Raw genomic sequence first — 21,336 nt, 5'->3', positions numbered from 1 at the left:
TCTGCCTCTCCTAGCTGCGTTCCCTCTCCTGTCGAGCTCTCGCTCTGCACCTTGCTGATTGCTACACATCTTCCAGGCATCCTGCCTCACAGTGATTCAACTCCCTGGCGTCTGAACCACTCACTGGATAATCAGATTCTCTTAGGAGGTTGTCGCTGTGAAAGCCTTATCCTCCCAACTAGATTGTAACTTCTTAAAGAGCATGAGGCACTTCTGGCCCCCCCGGGGCCTTGCCCAGTACCTGGCACACGAGCTGGCTAACGTCTTGTTTGTTAGGAAAGGTACGCCATGTGTTCATCACCAACTGCTGATTTTCATACCCCGATAGCCCTAACTTCCATCAAAGGCATGTTTTAGACTGGCCTTGCTTTGGTTTCTGATCCCACCCCAGCCTCGGTGTGATTTGGTATTGCCCACTTCCTTTAAGCTTTTGTGAAACCCAGGTAGTGAAACTTTTTTTTTTTTTTTGGCTGCATTGGGTCTTCATTGCGGCACGAGCTTTCTCTAGTTGTGGCGAGCAGGGGCTACTTTTCGTTGTGGTGCGCGGGCTTCTCGTTGCAGAGCACGGGTTCTAGGTGCGCGGGCTTCAGTAGCTGTGGCACACGGGCTCAATAGTTGTGGCTCGCGGGCTCTAGAGCGCAGGCTCAGTAGTTGCGGCGCACGGGCTTAGTTGCTCTGCGGCATGTGGGACCTTCCTGGACCAGGGCTCGAACCCGTGTCCTCTGCATTGGCAGGCGGATTCTAAACCACTGCACCACCAGGGCAGTACCTAGTGAAACTTTTTAAAGTTTGCTTTGTGAAACAGCACTTTTTTTCCCCAAGCTCCCCCCTTGATCTTTGTGGAAGATGTTATTATTCCAGCATCCAAACTTTCCATTATTTTTTTTTAAAGGATTCAATCTTTTCCCCATTTTACAGGCCAATTCGAAAATCTGATAGGAGATCTTTTTTTTAATTAATTAATTAATTTATTTTTGACTGTGTTGGGTCTTCGTTTCTGTGCGAGGGCTTTCTCTAGTTGTGGCAAGCGGGGGCCACTCTTCATCGCGGTGCGCGGGCCTCTCACTATCGCGGCCTCTCTTGTTGCGGATCACAGACTCCAGACGCGCAGGCTCAGTAGTTGTGGCTCACGGGCCTAGTTGCTCCGCGGCATGTGGGATCTTCCCAGACCAGGACTCGAACCCGTGTCCCCTCCGTTGGCAGGCAGATTCTCAACCAGTGCACCACCAGGGAAGCCCCTAATAGGAGATCTTTAATTCCCTTCCAGGAAGGATGGGGACTAACAGTGAGCACCCCTCTGTGCCCCTTTCAGGCTCGTGAGGACAGGCTTAGGTGGGACTTGAACACTGGCCTACGTGATACCAAGTTCAGGTCACGTTCTGTAGGCTGTGCAGCCTTCTCCCAGCCTCAGTCTGTGGCTCTGTTATCTGGTTGGTTGGTTGGTTTTTGTCCCCACATGGCTGTCCTTCTGGCCCATGACCACTTTACCTGACCTCTAAAATGACTTTCTTTTTGAGTGTGTGATAATTAGTTGTAATTACTGTTATTCCCAATGACAAATCTTAAAGTCAGCACCCAGCCCAAAGTGCCCCATACCCTTTCCTGGTTGGTAATGGATTGGAGAGTCTATCATCCTGTTACACAGAGTTGGGGTCATTTGTCATGATTTCCTGGTTCTCAACCACCTTGAGTCTATAGACCATTCTTCTGTCTGCTCACAGTCTGGAAGTTTCTTATAATTCATCGCCACTGGCTTAGCTTTCTTTTCCTGGAGAAGTTCAGTGTTATTTTTATGCTTGGAGAGTTCACTGTGTTCTCTACCTTCCAGTTTTGTTTTTTAATTAGAAAACTACAGAGAAGTACAAAGAATAACATAAGAAATACCCATGTACTTTCCACCCAATTTTAATAAATGTCAACCTTTTGTTATCATGTCAAGTTTTTTCATGCAAGATAAAACATGACAGATAAGTTAAAAGCCCATCTTCCTTCCCCAGGCCTCCTCCCTCCTTCCCTAAAGGCAGCCACTCTGATGAATTCAGTGGGTATCCTTCCAGTTTATGTTTTTATAGTTTTACTACAAAATATAGTATTGTCTTGAGTTTTTAAATCTTTGTTAATGATGTATCACATGAAAGTAAGTTCCTTTTACTCAGTATGGGTTTTGAGATCTAATCATGTTTAAACCCGTGCCCAGCACTGTTCTAGGGACTAAGAAAAGAACTGAATGAAACGAACTGCTTTCGTTGTGGGTTTTCTATTGTGGAAGGATGGAGAGGCACATGTGGTATGAATGTGCCACAATTTATTTGTTCATTAATTTATTGGTGGCCACTGGTTTACTGTTACAAACAACACTGCAGAGGACATTTCTGTATGTCCCCTTGTACATATGTCCTGTGTACTAGTTTGCGAACTTTTCTTAAAGGGCCAGATGGTACGTTTTTTAGGCTTGTGAGCCATGTGCTCTTTCACAACTACTCACTTCTGCCCTTCTTGAAAGGGGCCTCACATAAACAATATGTAAACAAATTATTTATGAACACTGGCTTTTCATGATTTTTACCTGTGCTAAAATATTCTTTTGGGACTTCCCTGGCAATCTAGTGGTTAAGACTGTGCTTCCACTGCAGGGGGCGAGGTCCCTGGTCAGGGAACTAAGATCTCGCATGCTGCGCAATGCAGCCAAAGAAAAAAAATCTTTTGATTTTTTTCCAACCACTTAAAACATGTAAAACCGATTCTTAACTCAGGGTGTACGTATCTTGGCCCACAGGCCAAGTCTGCAACAAAGGCATTACGCCGGAGCCTTCATAAGGACACTCCAAGCCCAGTTCCAGATGAAAACAGGAAGTGTGAGTGGAAGCCACTCACCCACTCTGGCCATTGAGAAATAACTGGGAAAGCCTTTAGGAAGCTGGAAGGATGAATAACAGCTAGTGGGGGGGTCTCTGGAGCCAGGACCTTTGCCAGATCGTTTCAGTCTGGCTCAGCCCGCATGTGTCAGGACTGGTAACCGGGCTTTCTCTCTGCCTGGTCTTTATTCTCTCATGGGCGGGGCTGAGATCTGGATTGAGCCATCATCCAAGAAGTACATACAGCTCTCTGAACAGGAAGATAGTGTAATAGGAATGACGGGGGCTTGGGAAGGCTGATCACAGATCCTGCCTCGCTCTGCCCCCGACTTGTTCTGTGATCTTGGGCCTTTCGGTTCTCTGAGGCTGTCCCTTGTCTCTAATGGGAATAGTCCACACTTGGTTGATAGGATGAAAGACAAAAGTGTAATGGAAGGTGCCTGGCATATAAGAGGTGTCCGGTAACTGCCAGCCAACATTCGGATTTTCCCTCTATGGAATGGAGGCCAGAACACCTCCCTGGTCAGGCAGTTCACTTCCTCTGGAAGTAGCCCACTCCATCCTCCAGCACCTCTGGCAGTTAGAAAGCTCTTTCCTTGAGCTGAAAGCTGGCTAGCTGGGCTTCCACCCCCTGCCCACTTCTAGCCCTTGAGACCACACAACCACCTCTCCTCTTGACCAGACAAAATGGTGTGTTTTCTTCAAATCATCATCGCAAGTCCTTTCACCATTCTGGCCACCCTTGTTAGAAGTAGCATTTTCTGAGCCAAACCTCTGACACACTTGGACTGTAAGTGAAAATTAAAGTTTGGGTCTAGAGCTGGCCTGGTTATGGTTGAGGAAGGCCAAACATTGGTCAAGAGATTCAATGGTGGGCACTTTCGTGGTGGTCCAGTGGTTAAGAATCCGCCTTCCAATGCAGGGGACGGGGGTTTGATCCCTGGTCAGGGAACTAAGATCCTACATGCTGTGGGGCAACTCAGCCCTGTCCCTCTAGAGCCTGCACACCGCACCGAAATACCCTGCATGCCACAAGGAAGATCTCGCGTGCCACAACTAAGACCCGACGCAGCCAAATAAATAAATAAATTTTATATAATTAATGAATGAATGAAAGAGATTCAATGGGTAAGAGTTTAAGACTCTGGCACAGTGCAGACCTTGGCTCTGCTAGTTTTGGGCAAGTCAACCTCTCCAAGGTCAGATTCATCTTCTGTAAAAGGGGAAATGGTTCTGATACATTCCTCATAGGCTTATTGAAAGCAATGCATTTGCCAATGTACAGGGCATGCTCTGCACAACATCCGGGGCGGGCTGGGTCCTCCGGAGGTTCTTAGTGGGAAGGAGAGGAGGCATGTTTGTGAGAACCTCTGCCATCCCGCCACAGTTCTGTTAAACCCACCCCTCTCCTCCCATGGAGGTGGGCGCAGAACTGGGCTTAATAGGGGCATGGTGGCCAGTTGCCTGGCCTAAGGTGGAGCTGGGGGCCAGGGCTGCCCGGCAGGACCAGGGACCAGAGGCAGGACGTGAATTGATTAGCAGGTGAAGGCCCTGCCAGCTGTGGCCACCAGGGGGCACCCCCGCCCCAGAGATGGCCTGGCCCAGTCAGACACACCCACTCCTCATCCGAAGAGACTCTGTTCTGGCCCGTCCTGGGGTAGAACAACGTTCTGTTGGGACAGAACATGACAGTCTTGCGTGCAGTTGGTCAGACTTCCCCAGGCAGGCCCCATGGCCTGTGGAAAACTCTCAGGCCCAAGGCAGAGGTCTGGATTATAACTCTGACTCTGCTACCCATGACCTTGGGCAAGCCTCTTCCCTCACTGGCCCAGTTCACAGGGTTGGAACAGACTCCAAAGTCCCTTCCAGCGCTAAGAGTACGTGGTTCTCGGGTTTGAAGCCGGGTGGTTTCTTTTTGCTCACCCTAGCGCTTCTCCACTCAGGGCAGCACACACATGCCCGCTGGCAGTGAACCTGGCCAGGGAAGCCACCTGTCCCAGACCCTCAACTCCAAAGCACTGCGACACTAGGGGGGAGGGGTAGTGCGGGCGGGTTGGGGGGGGGTGCGGGGAGGAGGAAGGGCAAGGTCAGGTGAACCTGAACCGAGAGCCTCAATGGGTCTTGCTTCATTCGGGACAGACATCCGGTTTCCTCTGGTCTCTGCCAGGATTCCGGGGGCTTAAAAGGAATGAGTCATGGGGGGGATTGGGGAGTTCCCAGCTAATCAGTTCGGGACAGGAACCAGGGTGATGCCTCTCAACATGTGCGGTGGAGACAGGAGGCAAGACCCCAGTGTTCCTATCTCAGGCCCCTGGCCCCTCAAGAGGGCACTCAGAGAGGCAGCCTCTGGGAATTGGGGGGGATAGAAATAGGGCAACTGGTTTCTTCCTTCTCAGAATTGGGGGCCTAGGGAGCAGGTGGCTTGAGAATCCCAAGGGAGAATGGCAAATGGGGCTGACCCAGGAGATGTGCCAGGGGAGGGTGGGAGGGCGGGCCCCAAGGCCTAGGCCTGCCTCTTCCCCGGGTTGACCTGACTCCAGCCTCCCCGGCTTTTATCATTGGCTCAGCTTTGGTTCAGCGGTTCAGTTCAAACACTCTGGGGCAATTCAGACCTGGGTGGGGCTGAGGGGAGGAAGGGAGTTTGAGGGGGGCAAGACGTCAAAGAAGAATCAGAGATTCCACAATTTCACAAAACTTTCGCAAACACTTTTTTTTGTCCCAACCCCCCTGCATTGTCCTGGACACCAAATTTGCATAAATCTTGGGAAGTTATTACTAAGCCTTAGTCGCAGCACCAGGTAATTTCCTCCCAGGCCTCCATGGGCTTGTGTATAAAGGCCCCTGGACCTGGTCCCTGACAGAACCCAGAACCTACAGACCCATCCAGACCCCCGGCTGAACCTGCTGCCCAGAGCCCCATGAAGCTGATGGGTGAGTGTCCGGGCCCCAGGAGGGGAGAGCTGCGGGGCCCGGAGTGGCAGAGGGCAGGGTCCCTGGGCTCCCAGAGAGGTATGCACGTCTCCTGAGCCCCCGTCTGCTCCCAGCCCTGCAGCTGCTGCTCTGGCACAGTGCACTCTTGACGGTGCAAGAAGCCACACCCCTCGGCCCTGCCAGCTCCCTGCCCCAGAGCTTCCTGCTTAAGTGCTTAGAGCAAGTGAGGAAAATCCAGGCTGATGGCGCTGAGCTGCAGGAGAGGCTGGTGAGTGAGGGCAGCCTGCGGAGGGACAGGGAGGGGACAGAGATACTGCAGCAGCGGGCAGGGAGGAAAGAAGGTGTGCGAGGCAGAGCTGAGGGGAGACAGAGAAGCGGAGGGAAGCAAAGGGAACCATGGGGAAGGGACATGGGATGGGAGAGGAGAGACTCAGGGGAAATGGGAGGAAATTAGGAGAGGCAGAGCCCCAGCGGCTGGTGGGGAACTGGGGGAAGAACCTCTTGGGGACAGTGCTGGGAGGGGCTGGCTGGGGGCTTGGACGGAGGAACAGGGCTGAGAAGCCTGGCGGGACGTGGAGGGAGGGAAGATGTGGATGTGGAGAGATGGGGGCACTCGGGAAGGAGGAGCCGCCCGGCTCTGCCAGTCCCCCTCACTCAGCATCCTTCCCATCCCCAGTGCACCACCCACAAGCTGTGCCACCCTGAGGAGCTGGTGCTGCTTGGGCACTCTCTGGGCATCCCCCAGGCTTCCCTGAGTAGCTGCTCCAGCCAGACCCTGCAGCTGGTGAGTGTCCGGAGGGGAGAAGGGAGATGAGGGGACAGGCGGGAAAGGATGACCTGGAAGGCTCCCCAGTCCTCCAGGCTCCATGCTGGGCCCCTGAGGGGAGCAGCCCAGGCAGCGTCCCCTGACTTTCCTATCCCATCTCCCAGACAGCCTGCCTGAGCCAACTGCACGGCGGCCTCTTCCTCTACCAGGGCCTCCTGCAGGCCCTGGCGGGGATCTCCCCAGAGTTGGCCCCCACCTTGGACATACTGCAGCTGGACGTCACCGACTTTGCCACCAACATCTGGCTGCAGGTGAGTCTCTTCCGGAGCAGCAAGCGTTAGGGCCCCGGACCGAGCTGGTCCTCAAAGGTGGTGCTGCCAGCCTGGGGACCCCGGAGTTCTCTAGGGCTGGGGCAGAAACATTCTCGGTGGGCTGGATGTAGGGAGCTACCACCTCATCCCAGGACCCTACCCCATCCCCCCTAGTTGAGGGCATGAGGCGGGGTCACTGGACCTTAAAGAGACCTGGGTTCGGTCCTGGCTCCACCATGAACCCTGGATCGTCTACAGCCCATCAGCCCTTCGCCTTTCCTCCCCGTGCTAACTACCCACTCAGCACGGCCTGATTGCTGACCTCACCTTCCCCCACAGATGGAAGACCTGGGGGTGGCCCCTGCCGTGCAGCCCACCCAGGGCCCCATGCCGACCTTCACCTCGGCTTTCCAGCGCCGGGCAGGAGGGGTCCTGGTTGCTTCCAAGCTGCAGAGCTTCCTGGAGCTCGCGTACCGTGTCCTGCGCTACCTGGCCGAGCCCTGAGCAAAGCCCTCCCCATCCAGTGTATTTATCTCTATTTAATATTTATGCTTATTTAAACCTAATATTTAAAGACGGGGAAGACAGAAAGGAGCCCCGGACTCCTGGATCCTTCCCTCCACCTCCAAGTTTCATTCTCCCGCCTGTAGCAGGGAGAAAAACTCCCGTCTTCCCGTCCCCTGGACTGGGAGGGAGTTGGTAAATACCAAGTATTACTTCCCGTGACTCCTCCCTGCCTGGCTCCGTGGTGGGCTCTGGGGAGAGCCACAGCGAACCCCTACCCTGAGGGTGCCTACCTCGGGACCCTTGGAATCATCGGGAAGTCTCCCACGTGGGAGATGAGACAGCCCTGTTTAATATTTAAACAGCAGTGTTCCCCAACTGGGTCCTTGCACCCCTGGCTCTGCCTGACTTGGCTGCTTCCCTCGAGTCCCCTTTGCCTCGGGCACGGAGCCCATCAGAGGCAGCCGAAGCCGGGACGCTTGACCCTGGGGTCCCGCGAATTTGCTGGGGAATCGTTTTAAGATTTTTTTCGGGCACGTTTTGACTCCTTGTGTGGGGAGCCCAGGCAACCATCAGCGACGCCTCGTTTTTCTGGATGCGCTATAGACACCATCAGTCTAGTGGCGCCTGCCCCACCCCGCCGGGGTCAGGGTCGGGACTCTGACTCCTTTTCAGGCTGGGCAGTCGTGTCTCTGCCTTGCTGGGTGGGGCTGGGAATGTGGGAGGGAAAAGATGAGGGGGCTCGTGTGACGGGGTGTGAGAGGGACGCTCGACTGTTCACCTTCCCCCTCGGCGCCCACTTTCTCATTGTAGCCAAACTTCACGATAATAAAGTGTTTGTCTCCAGTAAATGTCCTTCCTCCTTCTTGAGTCCAGCTGGTGCCTGGCCAGGGGTCGCGGGCAGGGAGTTGAATGGAGGGCGAGGCCCAAAGGAGGGGAAGAGGAGGTGCACCCACTGGGTGCAGACACTGGGCCGGGTGCTAGGACACGGCAGTGAATGAGGCAGGCGTGGTCCCTGGCCCCGTGGAGCCACCGCCTAGCAGGGAGGACAGAAGGTAGATGGGTCACCCGTACCGGGGGAGGAGAGAGTAGGGTTGGGAGAGGGGGACTGGGGGGCTCAACAGTCCAGACACAGATGGACACGGGCCCGAAGCGAGGGAGGATTTAACATGTGCACAGGGCTTCAGTTTACCACCTTCCATAAACCTTCACCCATCCATGCTCACAGCCACCCACAAACACAGAATTATGAAGGGCCTTTTACAGATTAGGAAGCTGAGGTCAAGGTGACAGCTTGGGTTGGACCCCACATTCCAGGCTCTGCACTTCTGTCCCTCGTCAAGCACTGCCTCTGATCTGGCGGGGAGCCCGCAGCCTTCCTACCTGTCTCGGGGCTAATGGGCTGAAGAGGCCTGAGCTCACACCTGGGGAGACCGGAGGCGCCGCTTCACAGCTCAGATTCAAGACAAAGCTCTCTGTGCTCTCAGCTGAAGACGCACGTATGCTTCCAGGATGCCACCACCAGACCAAGGACGTCCAGACGGCCAACCAGTCCCCAGGTCCCCTCCCAAGACTTCCCCATCCTCAGCTCCTGAGTCACTTCCCACTTCCCTTCCCCATCTGGTTCCTTAGAAGCAGGGTCGGGCTGAGTGGGGCTAGAACCCCCAGCTGCACAGCTCAGGGTCCCCCCTCTCTAGTTGGTCCTGAAGAACCGGGGCTTGGAGACGACCAGGCAAAGAAGGGTTAAACAGAGTTCCTGCCTCCATCCCCCCTCATGCCTCAGCCCCTCACCCCTCATACCCCCCAAGTCCTTACTGGAGAGGAAAGATCCAACTCCGGGCCAGTCAGACTCTGGGTGGGGCTTGGCCGGGCTAGGGAACATCAGAACAGGACACCCTACCCCAGCACCAGCGGGGCCTTTAGCCAAAACCTCTCCCTTTTCGGAGTACGTCTGACTTTGCGAGGTGGGGGGAAGTGGCAGGCGGGAATGAGGAAGGCAAGCTGCTCCCGCTGCCCTGCCCCACCCCTACTGAGCACACAAACAGGGACCCTGTGCCCAGCCCTCCTCTGCGCCCTCCTGCTTCCTCCAGCTGGGCCTGCACGGGTCCAAGGCGGAGCCAGCCGTTCCCCACCCCCATCGGACACAGGCACCAACAGTACCAACAGGCACAGAGGGATCCACGAGGTCTTTACTTACAAGCCAGCCGAGGTGAACACACCCATGTAAAAAGAGATTTTATATATATATATATATATATATATATATATATACACACACACATATATACACACATACCCTGCACCTGTAAAGTTCCCCGGAGCTAAATCCACTCTTGGAAGCGGGAGGCACGCACAGGGGTCGGGCGGGAGGGCTGCAGTGAGACCGCCCAGAGTCAAGGAACCAGGCTGCTCACACGCATCAGGTGCTGGCAGTGGGAAAGGAAATTATGAAAGAAACTGGGAGCCGTCTTAGAGGTCAGAAGTCAGGAGCAGGGGAAAGATCTGGAGACCGACGGAGGGCAGTTACATCATGTGGATATGAGCAATGATGTCTCATCTTTCCACACGTCCTTTTCTGAGGCGCCCGGGGCTGGGACCCTGCCTGCCAGCCCCTGTGGTCACTCCAAGCCCCTCAGAGGGCGGCAATGGCTTTGGCGGCCACCTGGCGGCCCAGGGGCAGGCTGAGGTCCGTGATGGCCAGAACCACCTTGGGGCTGGACATGGCTGACACCTTCACCAGTTCCGATACCTGTCAGACAGACAGACAGCTGCTCAGCAAGGTGATGGTGGGTGTGACGTCCAGGAGGAAGAAGCCCTCCCTCCTGGCCGCTGGACCCCAAGCTCTCCTGCGACGTGCTGACCCGCTCTGAGCTGGAGGGTGGGCCAGTGGCCCGGGGGCGCGGCACTCACGGTGGTAAAGGGCATGAACTGCAGGATGCTGCCTCGGCCGCCCTGTTCCAGGCAGTCCACGCAGCCCTCCATGAACCACTGCGCAAACTGCGTGTGGGGGCCGGCGGTCCGAGAGCCCAGGATGGAGGAGATGAGCAGGAACAGGTTGGCTGTGAGGAAAGGGTGGCGGGGGGAAGGAGAACTCCATGAGAAGGGTTTGGGAAGAGGTCAGATTCTGGGAGAAGAAAGAAGTGCTAAGGGTGTCCCCCCAAATGGGGACGTCAAAAAGAGAAAGTACAAAGGAAAGCTGGGGGCGAGCCAGAGAGGGACGCGACGGGGGCCTGGGGGAGACAGGAGAGCTGGCAATCAGGGGGGACGGAGGGCAAAGGGGAGGAGGGTGGGGAGCGGGGCTGGGAGGCCTCACCCAGGACTCGGTTCAGTGGGTCTCTCATGTTAACCGTGTGAAGCTGGGAGGCTGACAGGTTGCTGCTCATGGACCGGTCCGCTGTGGGGCAAGCGAGGGGCACTGAGCCAATGGCCTCCTGAGTTCCGAACCGCCGCCCACGGGAGCCCTCGCCTGTCGGGGGTGGAGGGCCCGGCCGGAGAAGATGATTGGGTCCAGTCACACGGTCCCCAAATACAGGCTTCCCCACAAGCAGGTGAGAGAGAACTACCATCTGGTCACCGCCAGGTGCCAATCTGCGGGCTGCGTACGGCTGAAACCGCTAATCCTCACGTCTCCGTTTTACAGACGAGGAAGCTGAGGCTGAGATTTGCTAAGTAACTAGCCAAAGGCCATGGCAGCTTTCCTCTGTTCAAGTGCACAATTGGTCCCCTAGTCCCTAAAAGACCTCAGAGAAACTTCTAGGCTCAGGAGAAATCTCTGGAAACAGGAAAAATTAAACGCCACGGAAGAGCCCTTAGCAAGGAGAGGCGATGACATCTAGGGAAGCAGGTGGAGTTGGGGTGCTCTCCAGGCAGGAAGAGTGGGGAGCAGTCCCAAGTACCAGCCCAGGCCTGCTCCAGGTCTCAGGGCCTGCTTCAGGGGAAGGAAGGTCAGAGCTGTGAGTCAGTGGCACAGACTGTGCCCAAGGCAGTGAACTCACTGCCGTGAGGCGTGGGGAAGGGTCAACTATGCACCCCGGGCTGGGATGGGATCTGGGCAGAAGAGCTTCAGCCCTTAGGGAGTGATCCACAGCAAGCTTTGGTGGCTCGAGGAGAGGAAGCAGAGCATCCGTAGGGGACAGAACGGGGCAGACTCCTACCACAGCCTCTCCGACCAGCCAGCGAGCTGCAGAGCAGCTCTCAGGAGGAGTGAGTTCCCGGGAAAGGAAACAGCCCGCCCGGCCCGTCCACACACTCACTGGGACTCGAAAGGATATTTGCATCTTCCTCATTGGAGCTCAGCAGTCGCATCAGCTTCGAGGGCTGCATGTCATCCAAGGGGAAGAGGCTGATGTAATCCTGGGGGGCAGGAGAGCCACTGTTACCCACAGCTGCATCCCCAGATCTTCCAGGACTGGAGCTCAGTTTGGAGTCAAGCCCCCACAGGCCACAGGCAGCATCTCCAGGGGGTCAGCTTCCCTCTCCTCGCCTCTCCCACTACCCTAGGGAGAGACCCTCCCACACAGTCACCCCTGACACAGTGGCCCAGAGGCAGGGACCATGCCTGGCTGCCTGTGCCCGGGAAGGCGCCTCTTACCAGAAGAGGCTCAGTGAGCATCTGCTGAACAAGCACAAGGGCAATGAACGGGGGAAGGGGCCCCTACCCTACCTCGATGTCTTCGCGCTGTCTCTTCTTTTGGCGGGAGGACGCCTGCCCCTTGTGGGAAGAGTAGGAACTCAGGGCACACCAGACGGCCAGCCTGGCAAAGGGGTCCAGGAAAAGGGGGTAAAATCAAAGAGGCCCCGACGCGGCTTCTGTGCCCATGCTGATCAGGCCCCACCCGACAGGGCTTCCCCACAGCCCAGCTTCCTGGGTGGCCCAGGCAGGGTGCCCCACTCCAGGCTGGGGGGACTTAAGGCTCTCCACAAAATCCTACTTGGCGAGAGCGGTGCCAGGGGGGTCCATGAGGCTGTGCCACTTGGAGGAGTCGGTGAGCAGACCAGGCAGGATGTGGCCCAGCAGGACCAGGGTCACTTGCTGCATGTCCAGACAGAAGATGGAGTAGAGCAGCTCCACCGCCCGCAGCGTGTGCTCCTTCCGCGTCTCCTTCAACAGCTCCTGGAAGGACGGGGCAGAGGAGGACCGAGGAGCTGAGGGCCCTCAACGTGGGCAGTGACATCCTGCAACTCCCTTCAGACCCCAGGAGCTCCCGAGGCGAGGACCGGCCTCTGGAGTCCAAGGAATCTTCTCTGCATTCAGTGGGCCTCGCAGAGAAGCCCGGCCGACTGGGCTGGGGGTTGAGAAGCCAGAGGACCAGATCATGCTTGGTCCCGTCAGGCGTTTTCCCAGCTGTCTCCGGCGGTCTGAGGACGCCTGTTCCCCCCAGCCCACCCCCACCCCCGACCCCAGTACCTTAATCAGGTTGTTGCAGAACCAGTAGACGCCTCCCATGTGCAGCAGGGTGTCAAAGATGTGGATGGAGCGACTGTCCACCCATCCCTTCTCCAGCACCTTAGCAAATATGTCCGTCAGCACCTCCTTGATGGGTCGCTTGGGGGGCAGCAGGTTCCAGTAGGGCATGGTGTCCATGCCCGTGGATGGGAACTTGATCTGTGTGGCCGTCTGCTGCAGCACGTCCGCACACATATGCTCCAGGATGGAGCTCATGATCACCACCCTGATGGGGGGAGGGAGGCGGGAGGGCCTATGGTTCAGGCAGCAGCAGGTTCAATAGCTGGGGTGGGGGCAGGAACAGGCAGGCCCGACCCTTCCCAGGACTCGGGTTACGGAATTAATCCCATTCTATGCTGAGGGAGGAGACAAGGGGAAGTTGCAAACCCCTAGGAGACCTGACCCCACGAGTCCTGCTCCGGCACCAGCCTATGGGGGGCCGGGGCACTTGCCTCCCCCAGGTCATTCTAGCAATATATTCATTCATACTTTCTCTCACTCTCTCTCTCCAACTTCCTCCCTCCCCCAGGCCTGGGCCCTGACAATCCTCTGGCATAAATAAATACAATCACTTCCCTCTAGGCTGAGTGCTTGCGGGGGTTCCCCACCCAGCCTTGGCCTCCTCCCAAAGTAGCTGTTACTTCCAGGACAGGGGCCCAAGGACTGCCCCACAAGACTTTTCCCGGCCGTTGGTAGCTGGGCAAATATAAATGTATATCCAGGAATTTTCTCATGAAGAGTCTTCGACAAGGAATGCAGGCCTGGGCCTGAGCGCTAACCGTTCGGGGAACACTGGGTGGCTCTGGGAAAGTCACCATGACTTTCACGGCCACTATTTCCACCTGCATGATCGAGCCACAGATTTCCCAGACAGGAGTCAGGGTGCTTAGAATGGATTACGTCACAGAAAACAGTCCATGACTTTTGCGGGGAGGACGCTGAGGGAGGGGAGGAATAAAGAGGAGACGGGATTTTACAGATCCTCCCAACCTCATTTCAGCTCAGTGTTTCCACTTCTCTTAAAAGACATCCTGATGGCTACCTTGTGGGTCATCGCTCATAACTCATTGCTTGGCGCATGCCCACGTTCACAGCAGCACTATTCACAAAAGCCGAGAAGTGAAAGAAACCCACGTGTCCATCAACCAAGGGATGGATAAGCAAAATGTGGTATATACATACGATCCAGCCTTAAAAAGGAAGGAAATTCTGACACATGCAATGACATGGTTGAACCTTGGGGACATTACACAAAATGAGATATGCCCGCCACAAAAAGACAAACACTACATGACTCCACTTACATGGGGTACCTAAAGAAATCAAATTCAGAGAAACAGAAAGTAGGACGGTGGTTGCCAGGGGCTGGGGGAAGGGGTGTTGTTTAACGGGTCCAGGTTCAGATTTACAAGATGAAAAAGTTCTGGATATCTGTTTCACAACAGTGTGAATATACTTAACACACTACTGAACTGTGCCCTTAAAAATGGTTAAGGTGGTAAACTTTATGTTATGTATTTTTTACCATATTTTTTTAAAAAAGCTTATTGGATGGGCAAATGAACAAACACCACTGAACTCAACACAGCTGAAGTCGCTAGGGAGGTCCTCCAAGTCCCTGAAAAGCCCAGGCAGGAAAATGGTACAGAAGATAGCTGGGCCTGGAGGGGCAAGGTAGGGAGGGGGTGGACAGGCCCAAGGCCTATAAGATCTACAGATGGGCTCACAGTTCCTTAAGAGTGACAGAGCTAAGATAACCATTCCGTTCTGGCAAGCCAGCTCCCCAGGACTCGAGGCCTTCAAGGGCAGGAATCATAGCCACGTGGGGTCTGTAGTTCCGGCGCACACACAGCGGGTGCTGGGTAATAACACTCCCGGCACAGAGACACACACTAAGTGTTGCTGAGTCAGTGAGTGAAGACGTGATTGAGAACGTGAGTGAGTGAGGAAGAGACTGAGCAGGTGAGCTGCATGTTTGGGAAGGTAAGAGAAGAGGAAGAGAGTGGTTTCCAGAGGCGCTGGCTTCTCAGGACAGACCTGCAGAGTTCCAGAAGGGAGGGGATGGGCCGCTGACCTCTCGTTGTAGAACTGCAGGGTGTTCTCGCTGTACAGCGGCCCTGCCAGCTGGCGGATCATCTGCAGCGACTTCTCACGCTCGTCCAGCCCCAGCATCCGCACGTGGGCCACAAGCCAGGCCACAGCACACACTGCCAGGCTGCACACCTTCCCCTTGATGTTATCGGTGATTTTCTGGGGGGGGAGGGGGGAAGGGTGATGGGGCCACCCTCTCCCCTTCCCTGGCCACCACCTGCCCCGGCCTCCGTGGGCAACTCAGCGCGTCAGTGGGATCCAGGGCCGTGTTCCATGCCTCTTTTCACCACAGGCCTGATTTTCCCCAACTTCCCTGCGGGGGACGGAGCAGCTAACACTATGACCACAAGAAAGATCAAGAGCCACACACAGGCTCCTGGATTAAGGGCCTTTTCGTTCTTACGAAATCTAACAAGCTATCGAAGACTGCCTCTGTGTCTCAGGGAAGAGAGAAGGCCGCTGGAAAGGTGGGGCTACCTGGATGGACTCAAAGGCCAGCACCCCATTCTCCCAGGCATTGAGGATTTCCAAGATGGCCGCCGAAATGTTGAGACAGGCTTCATGCCACTTCATCTGCCTACGAGAGGGTGGGAATGGGAGAAAAATCACCACTGGGGGGCGTGGGATGGGCTGAGGGAGAGGGTCTGGGCCCTACCCGCACTACCACCCTTGGAGTGGGCGCCCAGGCCACTGACACCAGCTTTATCTCCGAGGAATTGTTGAGCAGAGCCACCAGGGACTCCACTTTGGTGGAGTCGGGCCGGAAGCAGGGGTGGTCAGGGTTCAGGATTTTTCCCTCCTCGGGCATGCAGGTCTGCATCCAGGTCTCAAAGAAGAACACCTCTCCTCCCGTGTTTGACTCGGACAGGATCACCTGAGAAAGGAGGGGGTGGGGAGGTGCAGCACCCCGCACCTCTCTTCCTGCCCAGTGGCTTCCCCCGCTCCCAGCCTGAAGAACTGGGGACAAACTGGTCTGAGGGGGAAAGACAGGGGCTATGCTGCCACCTAGTGGTGGGTGTGGAACTGAAGGATTCAGGACATGACAAGGGGGCATCTATTGACTTGGGGCGGGGGCATCTGATTTCTGCAGCCAGGAGAACTAACTGGCTTGGGACATTGACGGGGGTGGGGTAGGGGTGTGAGGTGGGGAGACTTATTGGTTGTTACCTTCCCCTTTGTCCCAAGTGCCCCAAGCCTGACTGCTCCCCGTCACTCACCTCTGAGCCATAGGTCTGGGCCACGTGGCACAGCATGAGAAAGGAGATGTCAAAGAGCAAGGCTCGAACTGAGGCCGCCTTGGCTGTGGAGGATGAAAAGGCTGACCCCCAGCCTAGGGCAGGGGCCCAAAGGCCTTGTCTGGGTCGGGAGGGGCTCAAGATCTGCCTCAAGGAAGGTCAGGGACCGAGTGGCTCCTTCAAAGCTCTGAGGCTCAGAATCCTTTTCTTGAGTCTCAGTTGGAACATCATCCCTTCCTTGGAACCAAAGACTCCTGAACCCTCCTTTCCCCCAACACCTGACCAAATCGCAAGAGGGGATGGAGAGAGGCAAAGGGTGGTTTGGGAAGAATGCTTTTCCCAGCATGACCCTCTTTCACGGCTCCCCAAAAGCTTCAGTCAGTCATTCCTAGGGGAGAACACAGCCTCCCCAGGATGAGCAAAAGTGTCCTCTCCCCTCCCCTGTTCTCTCCCTCCACACCCCTCCTTCAGCACCACTGGGCCTGGGGGTGTGTGGAGCTGACTTACTGCTTTCTTCGCTGCGGTGTGTCGTGAATTCATTCAAACTGCAGAAGGAATGGAGACAGGTTGCATCAACCAGGGCAAGGGCTGGGCAGCGGCTGGGGTCAGGGGCTCTGCCCACTCAGAGAGGCGGTCACTAGAGTCTGAATTATGGGTTCAACTTAAAAGGAACACCATTGCTACAGAAACAAGAACTCTTTCTATTTTTAAAAGATTTCCAAGGCCTAGAGAATGGCTCGCTGAATGGAACAACATTCTACACATCAAATTCCAGGTCAATCCAAAGGTCAGCAGAATTTGAGAGTCCCTTGTTAATAGTGGGTATGAGCACCACCCCTCCACACCTGCTATCCAACACCTCGTCACCTTGCCAAACACCTGCACTCCGTCCTCAGCTGAAGAGAAAACAGCACTTCATGTCCAGAGAACGGGCCCTTCCCCCCGGTCTCCAGCTGGGATGCTCTGCCTTGGCATCTCTGGGGAGACTCAGACCCCAGTGCCTTGCCCTTATTCTGCCACCTCCTCCTTTGTTTTTTGCTTTCTTTCTTTTTAATATTTATTTATTTATATTTGGCTGTGCCGGGTCTTAGTCGCGGCACACGGGATCTTCACTGCAGCACGTGGGATCTTTCAGTTGCGGCATGTGAACTCTTAGTTGCGGCATGTGGGATCTAGTTCCCTGACAAGGGATCGAACCCGGGCCGCCTGCATTGGGAGCACAGAGTCTTAGCCACTGGGCCACCAGGGAAGTTCCCACCTCCTCCTTCACACGTGCCTCCCAGACCCTGGTCAGGGGCTCAGGCTTCCTTACTTGATGAATTTCCGGGCAAAGGACTTAAGCTTCCCAGTGGCCGCAGCAGCAGCCAGCAGCAAGTCCAGGCTCTTCCCAGACAGCATGTGGCCCAGGACCCCCAGCAGCCCCTCCGGGGACTTGGAGTGGTCTGCATCCATCGTCTGGGGACAAGACAGGAAACCAAGTCCTGAAGAACACTGAAGACCCCCCCAGGTACAGCCTAGCCACAGTTTCTCTCTCTGCATGTCTCCATTAAACGGGATACCAGGACCTGCCATTTAATCGACATCTGACTCCAATCTGGAAAGCCGTTCCTTAAGTTCTTTGCTCTCCGATCCATTCCTCTCGACTAAACTGGGATGGACGATGGCGCTGGAGTCAGGATGGGCGAGGTCTCTGCTGTGCGATTCAGCGCTGTTTCCACACCCACCACAGCGCCTGGCTGACCAGTGAAGCTCAACAAACACTTGTTTCCAGGGGCGCTTCCCTCACCTTCCCCCTTTCTCTACTTCCAAAGTAACCAGAAGAGAGAGAGGTCCGTGGCCTATTTACTTATCTGGAAGAAGAGGGAAACTGGAAAGAGGGAAGGTATGCCCCTGGTGGCAAGGGAACAGCGCACTCACTTTGAGGATGTTGGTGACGGTGGGCTCCGCGCGGAGGATCAGCCCGGGGTTGGGCTGGATGTTGGCATTTTCATCTGATTTCAGCTGGGGTGCGTGCTCCCGGTCTGCTTTGCTGTGGCCACAAGAGAAGGTAAGGGAACAGAGATGAATTCCTGACACGCTCCTTAGTCCAGGCCCAGGAGCAGAGGCACAGAGAAGGCGCGAAGCACATAAGCACCACGGGCTCGGGTGATGCCTATGAAAGTGCGTCCAGTATCGCAACTGCTTCAAATCGTCTCTAGTCATCACATCTGCTTTGAAAGTTCATTTAAGACTGAAGGAAGTCTTACAATTTCTACTTCGATCACAAAGGAGGGCGAGAGTTAAAGCCCTAACAGTGCAAAACCCTGGTCTGCAGAAATCAGTGTCTCCTGTCCCTGGTAACCCTAGGTGTGGTTCCCATCACCCACACTCAAACCCTCGACAGGAGGGAAAAGGCACCCAGCAGCCCAGTCTGGACATGAGGCGGGTGGTCAAGGGGCCCATGGGCCAGCCCAGGAGTTCATACTTACCGCTTGGCCATGAGGTTGTTCGTACTGGCTTCAGACAGAAGCCCCTGCTTGCTACATTCTTGGAGTAGGAAATTTGTACAGTCACAGCTGTGAGGGAAAAAGATGATGGGGGGCCTAGGCATACTGCAGGGATTATGGAGGGCGAGCCGTGAGGCCCTGCCCAACATCCTCCCTCCTTTAGGGTGAAGAACATTTTGAGTGCCTGAGGGGAGGCAGAAGGGCTTGGGCACTCGGCAACCACGGGGCTGCTGCCTCCTGCCCCTGCCGAGAGGAGGAACGAGGAGCCGGTCCCCGGTGCTGATCTGGCACAAAGAGCGGGGAAGAGCCAGGACTCCTGCCAGTACAGTGAGGTGAGCAGGGGACCTCATACTTGCAGCGCTGGTCGGCTTTGTCCAGCAAGGGCGTGAGCTTCAGCAGGAACTCAAAAGCAGAATTGACATCCTCGGTGAAGTCCTGCAAAGAGACAGAAACTGCCTTCTGGCTTCCAGGTCCTCCGCCCACCCACGGCCCGTGAGGCAGGCTCACAATGACACCCCGCTGGGCACAGCCGCCTACAGGTCGGCCGTGCCCACTGCTGGCTTCCAGCGACTGGACGGGGACAGGATGGGGCATCACTGCTCCCTGCCATCTTGGCCCTGGTCATCCCGGGCACCCTCGCCTCTGGAGCAGCCTGGCTGCCTTCTGTGCGTGGGTGCCCGCGGATGCTCGGGGGATACCCCCGCTTCCAGCCCTCCCCAGCACAAGAACGCACTACCGCCCAGGTAGGGCCAAGTGACCCTTCCCTTGCCCTTGTTTCTCCAGAGCTGTAACAAGGATTCACCTGTTCCCATGCCAACTCCCCATCTCATTTCTTTAACTTACCTTGTCCCCATGGGAGTATTTCTTCAACTTCACCAAAACCTGTGGAATCTACAGGGTGAGGCAGGGGGAAAAACAGGCAGCTCAATTTCTTCTCTCTTTCACCCAGAACGAAAGGCATCCCTTCCGTCCCCCTGCTCTGGGTTGAGACAGGAACACTCCTGCCCTGGAAGTGAAGGTGCTCAAAGAGCCAAATGCGAAAGCTGACGTCTAGCCACGCGCCCGCTGCCCTCAGCCCGCAGGGCCCAGGAACCCCGCACTTCCATGGCTCAACAAGGAAACGCTCTAAGTGAAAGTGGGCTCCCGGAGCTGCCCCGTGCCAACATGGCTGATGACCAAGCTCCCAGCACCTGTGGGCCAAGACATGGCAGAGCCTGCCAAGCAGGCTGAACAGCCCTGGGACCTTCAGGGAAAATCAGGGCAACTTGTGCTGGGGGACCTGGCAAGCTGGGCATGAAGTCAGCAGGGAGAAATGTGGGGCAAAGGCCCAGGGTGTCTCCGCTCTTCCTGGGAACCATCCTGAGACTGGCCCTCTGTGGCTCCCACGTCCCAGGTACCTTGAGGAAGGTGAAAGCTGTCCACTTGAGCTCCCCCGTGCCCTCAGGAGACTCGATGAGGCCCACGAAGCAGGCTTTCCAGATCTCCAGGACAAAGAGCGGGGTGGGGATATGCTGTGGGAAGACCCAAGGGAGAGCATAAGAGGGCGCCCACCCCCGTCCCGTCTCCTGACCCCGGGGGTCAGTGGGTCACAGGAGGGCAGCACAGGCACCTCCCCGACTCTTGTGCAAGAACCAGGGAGAGCAGGTGACATGGCAGAACCATTCCACCTGACAGAACCATGCACGTTCCACCACGAATTAGGAGAAACCCTATTTCTCCCCTGAAAGACCAGAAGAATCCTCCCTCCTGCCCCCACACAGCCGGCCCGCCCCGGGGACAGAGAAGCAGCGCTGGCCTCCTACCTGCATGCGTTTCACCATCATCAGCTGCTCCACCAGGGGCTGTGTCTCGCCGGTCAGGTTCATGGTGCCCTCAAGCAGGACCACCGCGTGGACCGTAGGGAAGCCAGTCTTGTGCAGCTGCTCAGAGTGCACGGACAGCATGGTGGGGATGCTGAGGGGACACAGAGGGGACAGTGTGCGGGCGGTAAGGGAGAGTCAGAGAGGAGGGGAGAGCAGAGGGGTCAGGGCCAGAGGCCACATCTTCCCCCCCATACCCGGGCCTTTCCTCTCTCCCTTCACCAGATCACCCTGGGAGCAGGTACCTCCTAATGAGCGTGCCACACTGCTCAGCCTGGCTCCGGAGCTGGGGGCTGCTGAGATTGGCCAGGATCTCCCCAAGCTTCAAGAGACAATGCTCGATGGCAGTCCAGGAGGCTGGCAGAGAAAAGAAAATGCAGAGAATCATGGGGAGCAGAGGAGAGAGAGAGACTGGCCCCAAACTCCTTGACTTGGCACCCCCTGGGCCCACAAAAACCACGCAGGGAGGCTTCCCCCGAGGATGGCATGGAAGCTAGGGGCCTGAGGGCAGCATGCACTGTTTCCAGAAGGGGGGTGAGCACCAATGATGAAGCCACTAGAAACGATCCCCAGAAGCCCGATTCCTTAGGGGTCGCCCACAGCTGACTTCAGAAACTAGGTACGGCAGAAGACAGGCAGTGACAGAGAGAGGCCCAGGGGGCTTGCAGTCCAGTGGCCAGAACAGGGAGGTGACCACAAATCATTCCGAGAGTGGGCCAGCTTTGCAAGTGGCCACCGCTCTCCACCGCAGTCAAGCTGGATTCCTAAACAGCCTTCTGTGTTCACCTGCTCCCTGTCTGGGCCTTTGCTCTCGCTGTTCTCCCCTCTGAAAAGCCCCTCCTACTCACCTTC

General features: G+C 56.1%; 2 protein-coding genes across 10 annotated transcripts in view; one reads left to right on the top strand and one right to left on the bottom strand.

The window, feature by feature from the left end:
* Nucleotides 1–202: 202 nt before the first annotated feature.
* CSF3 (colony stimulating factor 3) lies at nucleotides 203–8,157 on the top strand (the record flags this gene model as incomplete). The annotated part of the gene is made up of 6 exons (XM_082679418.1): nucleotides 203–281; nucleotides 5,733–5,786; nucleotides 5,900–6,054; nucleotides 6,463–6,570; nucleotides 6,717–6,863; nucleotides 7,203–8,157. 6 exons carry the CDS (start codon nucleotides 203–205, stop codon nucleotides 7,365–7,367), a joined length of 708 nt encoding a protein of 235 aa, XP_082535544.1. The 3' UTR covers nucleotides 7,368–8,157.
* A 1,390-nt stretch (nucleotides 8,158–9,547) lies between these two features.
* Nucleotides 9,548–21,336, bottom strand: part of MED24 (mediator complex subunit 24) — a gene marked incomplete at its 3' end in the record, with an annotated part of 39,513 nt that continues 27,724 nt past the window's right edge. For 7 of the 9 annotated variants that reach the window (XM_082679683.1, XM_082679685.1, XM_082679684.1 and 4 more), the window contains exons 7-25: nucleotides 20,730–20,841; nucleotides 20,428–20,578; nucleotides 20,023–20,136; nucleotides 19,469–19,516; nucleotides 18,978–19,060; nucleotides 18,608–18,694; nucleotides 18,057–18,168; nucleotides 17,452–17,594; nucleotides 16,647–16,684; nucleotides 16,122–16,204; nucleotides 15,600–15,778; nucleotides 15,382–15,481; nucleotides 14,888–15,063; nucleotides 12,775–13,039; nucleotides 12,299–12,480; nucleotides 12,031–12,121; nucleotides 11,621–11,720; nucleotides 10,681–10,761; nucleotides 10,140–10,426 (exon numbers count right to left, since the gene is read on the bottom strand). In XM_082679683.1, the coding sequence (XP_082535809.1) occupies nucleotides 10,140–10,426; nucleotides 10,681–10,761; nucleotides 11,621–11,720; nucleotides 12,031–12,121; nucleotides 12,299–12,480; nucleotides 12,775–13,039; nucleotides 14,888–15,063; nucleotides 15,382–15,481; nucleotides 15,600–15,778; nucleotides 16,122–16,204; nucleotides 16,647–16,684; nucleotides 17,452–17,594; nucleotides 18,057–18,168; nucleotides 18,608–18,694; nucleotides 18,978–19,060; nucleotides 19,469–19,516; nucleotides 20,023–20,136; nucleotides 20,428–20,578; nucleotides 20,730–20,841 (2,432 nt within the window). Of the gene's footprint in view, nucleotides 10,117–10,139; nucleotides 10,427–10,680; nucleotides 10,762–11,620; nucleotides 11,721–12,030; nucleotides 12,122–12,298; nucleotides 12,481–12,774; nucleotides 13,040–14,887; nucleotides 15,064–15,381; nucleotides 15,482–15,599; nucleotides 15,779–16,121; nucleotides 16,205–16,646; nucleotides 16,685–17,451; nucleotides 17,595–18,056; nucleotides 18,169–18,607; nucleotides 18,695–18,977; nucleotides 19,061–19,468; nucleotides 19,517–20,022; nucleotides 20,137–20,427; nucleotides 20,579–20,729; nucleotides 20,842–21,336 lie in introns of those variants that run through there. The other 2 variants (XM_082679689.1, XM_082679690.1) reach the window with 1 other exon arrangement.

The sequence above is a fragment of the Grampus griseus genome, assembly GCF_964374135.1.
Source record: "Grampus griseus genome assembly, chromosome: 20".
NCBI lineage: Eukaryota > Metazoa > Chordata > Mammalia > Artiodactyla > Delphinidae > Grampus > Grampus griseus.
Note: the sequence above shows the minus strand (reverse complement) of the source record. Positions and strands in the feature narration are given on the sequence as shown.